The sequence below is a fragment of the Populus euphratica genome, unplaced genomic scaffold (genome assembly GCF_000495115.2).
Source record: "Populus euphratica unplaced genomic scaffold, PopEup_1.0 scaffold378.1, whole genome shotgun sequence".
Classification (NCBI taxonomy): domain Eukaryota; kingdom Viridiplantae; phylum Streptophyta; class Magnoliopsida; order Malpighiales; family Salicaceae; genus Populus; species Populus euphratica.
Window position 1 is genome coordinate 7,325 of NW_011500268.1, and position 7,593 is coordinate 14,917.

At 33.7% G+C, this 7,593-nt stretch overlaps 1 protein-coding gene across 1 annotated transcript; it reads left to right on the forward strand.

The window, feature by feature from the left end:
- The first annotated feature begins 3,827 nt into the window (after window positions 1–3,827).
- On the forward strand, window positions 3,828–7,205 carry LOC105112933 (lisH domain-like protein). Its single transcript, XM_011008853.1, has 5 exons — window positions 3,828–4,033; window positions 4,492–5,080; window positions 5,297–5,716; window positions 5,866–6,833; window positions 6,949–7,205. The coding sequence occupies exons 1-5, from the start codon at window positions 3,920–3,922 to the stop codon at window positions 7,021–7,023; spliced, it is 2,166 nt and encodes a 721-aa protein (XP_011007155.1). The 5' UTR covers window positions 3,828–3,919; the 3' UTR covers window positions 7,024–7,205.
- The last annotated feature ends 388 nt before the right edge of the window (window positions 7,206–7,593 follow it).

Sequence of the window (7,593 nt, forward strand, 5' to 3'; positions counted from 1 at the left end):
GTAACTCTCATGTTTATGGTTGATCAATTGGTGAAGGAACTTGGCTCACAACTGAGTAGTAGTCATATATCGATGAAGGCAATAAACTTAAAGGCATAATTTTATCTTATGTTGCAATGTCATAATGATGAATGTTATTGGGAGTGGAAAAAACTTGATCTTAGCCATTGCTATTGAGTAAATATTATGAAAAGGTGGAGAAGTGTATCTTACGACACTAGTGGATGAGAAAACAAACTATTGTGAGGAGGTGTCAAAAGAAATTGCTAATATGCTGTAACAATTTGAGGATGTGATGTCGCCTCGACCACCAAATAAACTCCCACCTAGAAGGGCTATAGACCATTGAATTGAGTTGGTGCCTGAAAGAAAAAAAAACCACCATATCAAGCCCCTTACCGAATGTCACCAATAAAATTAGCATAATTAAGGAAGTAATTAAGGGAACTGATTAACATGGGTTTTATCCATCCTTCCAAGGCTCTATATGGTGCTCCAATCTTATTTTAAAAGAAAGCATATGGGAGCCTTCACATGTGTGTGGACCACTGAGCACTTAACAAGATAACCAGTAAAAATAAATATCCAGTTCCTTTAATTCAAGATTTGATGGATAAATTATGTAGAGCCTCTATCTTTACAAAGTTAGACTTGCGATTAGGATATTGGTAAATGCGAATACTGAAAGTGATGAGCATAAAACTACTTATGTGATGAGATATGGCTTATACGAGTTTCTAGTATGTCATTCGGCCTAACAAATGCTCTAGAAATATTTTGTAATCTTATAGTGACATTTTATATAATTTTTTAGATAATTTTTTTGTAGTTCACTAAGATGATATTGTCATCTATAGTAGAGGAATTAAAGATCATGTAATTCATTTTTCTAAGGTTTGAGTAGAATGAGGGAATATAAATTATATGTAAAGAGAGAGAAATATAAGTTTACAAAAATTAAGATTATGCTCTTAAGGCACTTAATCGGGGAGGGATAAGTGAAGATGGATCCACAAAAAATTCAAGTCATCATTGAATGGGCAGCACTAAAGACAATCCCCGAGTTGAGATCTTTTTTAGGGCTGGCAAACTATTACTAATGATTCATCGAGGGTTATAGTAAGAAAACAGCTCATCTTTCAGATCTTTTAGGGAATAATTAAATATGGGAATGGTTAGTTGATTGCCAACAAGTCTTTGAGATGCTGAAAACAATGGTAACATCAACTCTAATCTTGGGGTTGCCTGATTTTAAGAAGTCATTTGAAGTGCATACTGATATTTCAAATAGAGCTATAAAAAAAAATGCTGGTACAAAAGGGACATTTGATTACTTTCAAAAATAAAAAGTTGAAAGATGTTGAACAGAAATACTCGACTTATAAGAAGGAAATGACGGCAGTAGAGCACTCATTTAGAAAATAAGGCTGCTGACACGACTAAAAGATTGATGCCTTCTCCCAAGTGCAGGAGTGTCGAAGTAATAAATAACCTAGCAAGACCGGGGTCGAACCACAGGGAGGTTAATTGTACAAATTATAAATAACAATAATACAACAACAATAACAATAATAACAACAATAATAATAGTAAAGCAATAGCAATAATAATAATAATAATAATAATAATAATAATAATAGTAATACTAATAATAATAGTAACAGCAGTAGTAGTAATAATAATAATAATAATAATAATAATAATAATAAAGAAAAAGAAGGAAAAGAAGAAGATGATGATGAGAACTTTGAGATGGAATATTAACGTAAGGATTAAACAATGATAACAATAAATGTCAAGGTTAGAGGATCCACTAATGGTATGTCAAACAAGTATAGTATAAACTCTTATTATTCAATTAAAAACCACACACAAAAAAGGTTTCAATTAGATTATAAATTGTTAACATGATTACATTAGTCATCTTATTCGATTAATGCTAATACTTATAAATCTCGTTAAGCATTCATGATTATAACTTATGTTAACAACAAATCAAGTTCCTTTAATAGCTCAGGTGTCGGTTATACCATACAGTATGAACTATGAAAGTGCCAAGTATTTGTTGTACCAAGTGTTATACAACATAAATCAAAGTTAGTCATTTAACAAGCAAAGTATTAAAGAGTGAACAAGATAACAAATACAAAACATGTTAGTATCAAACATTAAAGTCTATATTAAGTTTACACTATACTTATTCTTACACCATTAGTGTAACCTTTTCACCTTGACATAATTAACTTAGCTAGACATAATGAAAAACTTAACTAAACATAATAAAAGAAAGAAAAATAAATAAACAAAATAAGAACATAAATAAGATAAGAGTTAACTAAGTAAAGGAAAGGAAATAAAAGGCATAAACTTGATATTAATGAAAGCAAAGCATAAACATTACAAAAAATACAAAGAGAGAAAGCAAGAGCATGATCTTGATCTGGAAACCAAGATGCCTAAATACATGGCAAATGCCTCCTTTTATAGGCCAAAATTAGGAACTATTAATTTGATGACTAATTGATGAGTGGGTGACCAACTCTCGACTTAGTGTCAATCCTTATCTTCTCTTATCTGCCCAAAATATCATTGATAACTTCAAAATTGGAGTCACTTGAAAACATGAAAGTTGTAGGAAATTATCTCAGCTTTCTTGTATAAAACATTCAGGTCATTTGGACTTCTAAAACTCCAGATATGGGTAAAACACTAAACAGTGCTCGAGTTGGATGACATATTTGGACTTTTTTATTGTTGCTACAATTTGGACTTGAAAATATTCTTTTTAGATCTTGGGCTCTATATGAAAGTTATAGGCTTATGTCTTACCTTTTCATCCATATAAAGTAGACCTAAATATGAGATCTACAGCTCCAGATATGACCCAATTATCAAACAGTGTTCCAGTTTGGATTGCACCGGCATCTATTTTTTAAGTTTGGTCATCTCTTTATCCTTTCAATTTCAGTTCTTAAATTCATCAATCAATCTTTTCATTTATGTGATAGGTCTATATTTAAAATGAACATTTACCATAAATTAAAGGTATCTTATATTATTAGATACATTATTATAAAACATGATTTAGTTAAGGAGTTATTGATACTTCGAGTGCAAAATAATGATATAAAACCTTGATAAAAATGCACGTTTAAGTACTAATCAGCTGGGTGATTTTTGTTGTCAAGTTTTGATAAAATATTTTTTTACTTAAGTAATAGATAAATAAAAAGATTTTTTATTCATATAAAAATGCAAATAGATTTTTAATGTCTTTGGTAAAATTTAATTTGTCAAGAAAATTATGATAAATTAAAAATTTTTATTTTATTTTTATTTAAAGTACTTACATTCAGTACTGATCGTATGGTATGCTAATAACAATAAAAATTAATAGTCTTATGTTTTTTTTAGATTATAGTAAAATATATAAGATATTTGCTAGATATAAATAAATTAATTCCTCTAATTTGGTAAAATAAGCCTTTCGCCAATTTTATTGTTTTTTCAATTTATTTTATTTTAATAATCTTTATTTTAATAATTATGAAAAAAATTAGTAAATAATATGAAAAGATCAATAAAAAAAGAATATTAAATTAAGTATGGTTAAACTGGTCAAGGGTCTAATTAATTAAGGTTTTAAACTAGAGAGACTGTTCATTCTTTTTGGCAAAACGAGGGCTATTAATTTATAATTTACTTATCTAAAAAATCAGACAGAATTCAAATTTCAAATTAACGCTCCAACGGTCATATGCTCTAGGGTTTTTTTTTTGGATTTTCAACGTTCCTCTGTGGCCAGAGTCCCCCAAGACGCCTATATAGCCATTGTTCTTCTCTCTCGATAGCAGCCAGCCGCACACAGCAAAAGAAAAAACATCTTGTTTTTCATTTTCATTTTCATATCAATTCAAAGATGGATTTCCACAGTCTTTCAAGGAAAGATCTCCAAGCTCTCTGCAAGAAGAACAAGATCCCTGCTAATATGACCAATATCTCCATGGCCGATGCCCTCAAACTTCTTGACGAGGTACGTAATATAACCTTTTCCTTGAAATTCTTTAACAGCCCATTTCATATTCTTTCTTGTATTCAACGAATTTGATTTAATTTTCCGGATCCAATTCTATCAATGAGCGAGCAAACTTTCTTGAAATATTCAAGAACAGCCATATCCATATGAGATTTTTCTAGATTTTACTTCTATTGATTTGTTTCATATAGCTGGAAGGCACTCTTGGAGTAAGCCATTGGGGAAAAAACATAAATTTACATGCTTGTGCAGTATCCAAACAATAGCAAAGATTGTTGAATACTTGTTTTCAATATCTTGTTTGGCTGCCAGCGATCAGAGTGAAGAAATCTAATGAAATAAGAGAGACCCATAACTTTAATAAAAAGATACCAATTACATTTCTTCAATCTAAAACCACTTTAAATTGAAAGGAATAGTTTTGGATTCTCAAAGATTTTACTTACTTTTTTCAGGTGGAAGGACTTGACGAGTTCACCAATGCGCCGCCCAAATCCGATTCACAGCAATCCCCGGAGAAAGCTGGATCAAATGAAATTCTTCAAACTTCTTGTAGAACCTCGACTCGGAACAAGCCTCTTCGCATCGAGCCTGTAAGCTCACAAAAACCCTCGACTCGCACTCCTTGCACAACAAGACGAAGGGTTATTGGGGGGGGTGGTGATCAAGAGAACAAAAATGCCAATCATCCAGAGACTCCAGCAATGCCAGCAAGCCGCAACAGGACTTCAGCAACATCTGCTCGGCGGAAAATGGAGTCTAAAATGATGGAAATTGCTGAGGACCAACAGAAAAACAATGTAACAAAGACACCAGCAGCAAATAGTTGCCGGAGAATGGCTCCAGCTGTTTCGGCTAGGAGGAAAGTTGAGGCCCAGAAGGAAGAAGTATCAGTTCAGAGGGTATACAGCACGAGGCAATCATTAAGATTGTTGGAGAAGAGCATGGGAGGGATGAGCTTAAAGGAGAAAGGGAGTGTCGGGCCATTGAAGATGGATGAATTGTGCAAGGAGATTGATGATGTTGAAATGAAGGAAGAGTCTGGTAAGTATTTTTGTAATTATCCATGAACAGCATATATATAATTGAAAGTTTTTCATTTTGCATCAGAGTTCAGTTCTTGTTGTGTAAAGTTTATTGGGAAACAAATTTAATGCAATATGAGAACAATATACAAGGAATTAGAACAGCAACTTGGACTAGGAACTATTTTGCTGGATTTTGGTTTTCTTGAGCTCTAACATCAGTCATCATTTACAGGATCTGATTTGATGACAGTACCCGAAAAGAGTTCAGAGAAAACCACTGATACAGAAGCGATTTCATGCCAAAACCTAGATCATTCACTGGAGGATGAAAGGGAAATCAAGCATGAAGTTCAAGAGGAGAGCAACACTGATGTCTGTGAAGTTGAAGATTGCAATGCAAAACAGGAAATAGGTTCTGAGAATTGTGATAATTCTAAAGTTATTTTATTAGACAATGAAAGTGAAATGGCCAACGAACTTGAAGAGGATAACAAGACTAATGATTGTGATATGGATCACTGCTATCCAAAATTGGAAGGCTTATATGAACGAGATGAAGACATGAATGAGAGTTCCGAGAAATCAAATCCTATTCTAGTTGAAAGATCAGATAAGGCAGTACCGATCAGCCAGGAACCAATCTACGAGAATGGTAAGTTGATTTTATGCTTCTTCAATATAAAAACAACTATTCATTTCTCATTCACAAGTTGTTTTTCATGGCCATTTATTGTTCTGTGCTTCTATGAAGTTTCTTGAATGGTCAGAGCCTTGCAGGACTAAATGCTCTGATTTCTGCAGGCACTGTGAAGTCTGGATTTATGGTGTCAGATTCATCAACTCTCGAAGTATCTGAATTTGTGGATAAAAACTCTGAAATGATTTCAAAAGAAGATAAGCAGCATCATGACAATGATGATCTCCAGTCAAACTTTGCAATTGAGGGAGAGTCTGATAGCAATCAATCAGATGAAGCTAATGAAAATGTTAAAGTAGAAATAGTTCCTGAAGATGCTAGCAATCAGAAGTCAGAAAACAGACATGAAACTGAAGGTTGCCATTCAGTAACCCGGTCTTCTTCAACTAGTAAGTTTCCTGATCATTTTGTCACTAGTAATCCACCCTTCAAGGATATCTCGTTTAAGTGCGAGAATGAAGCACTTGTTGAAATCCATGTGATGGAAGCTGAAGAAATTGACATGAAAACCCATGAATGGCACGCATCTTCTTGTGTTTCAAATGAGACTCCAGGATATGTACATCAAATGGCTTCTTCCTGTACTATGGCATCTGACAATGATTTAGGTAAAATCCCATTGCACAAGGTGCACGATCATAACAGTGCAGAGAATTTGGTTGATATTATTGTAATGTCACAAGAAGAATTCGCCATGGCTCCAGCTCCAGCATTGGACAAGACTCCATCTCCCCCCTGTCAACCCCTGGTTGCTGGTGCAATCACAGGCCAAACAGGCTTATCACCCTTTGCAGATGACACTCTTCAGGGTCAGTTTCCTCGTCCGACTGAGTTAATTCCAAAGAAACCTTCAACTAAGAAACAGCCAGCAAGTTGGAAAATGATCGATGCCATCAACAAGGAGAACATTGACGACGGTGGCAAAAAAGTGGAGCCTCATAAAGAAAAAGAAAACAAGGTCATGGGTGAGAAGATATTGGATGAATTCAGTCTAAGGCAGCTGAGAAAGATGATGAAAGAAAAACTACAGATAGCCAACAACAAGAACAGTGAAGAAGATAATGACACAAAGGTATTATTATTTTTTCAAGTACAGGGTTTTTCCTTTTTCTGTTTTCTTATTAGTATTATATTTTTCAAGCATTTTCAAGCTAGTCAGCCATCTCTTGTTAAATGATCAACAACAGGTGGGAAAGACAAGACTGGCCTTGCAGACACTGGCTGATGAGAATCGCAGGCATGGTGCTGAAGAACTGAAGTGACACCTTCTGGCCTTCTTGTCTCGGAATTTTGAGCGAAAAGAAATATTTCTGTCAAATTTTAACTTCAATCCCAGTCTTTTTTTTTTGTTTTATCCGGTCCTGTTATAGGCTGGCTTACTGCAACATTTTGTTGAATGGCAAATTTTAATAAAAGACGTCTGTCTGCAAGTTTTTTTTATTTTTATTTCATTTTCATCATCAACAGAAAAATTGACGAAAAGAGCAGATTCCAGCTAATAATTTGGCCTAGAAAGTCATATTCACAACATTTTGGGGCTGGCGGTTCCCCTTTTCTGTGTGCACATCAGTCCTCTGTCTGCAAGATTTTGATAAATATTTATTTATGTAAAAATAGATACCAATTCAAGGTTTCATGAAAGGGCTCCAAAATAGATGAACTCTGGATTTATATATATCTTCATGCTTTGGTCCGTTAGATAGCAGGATTTTCCAGTAATTTTGATTTAAAAGCTGTTTGGAAGGGGGAAATAAACCCGAAAATCATTTTTAAATAAATTATTAAGGAGTTATTTTCTCTCTCTCCCTTCACTTTCTCCACATTCTTCTAAC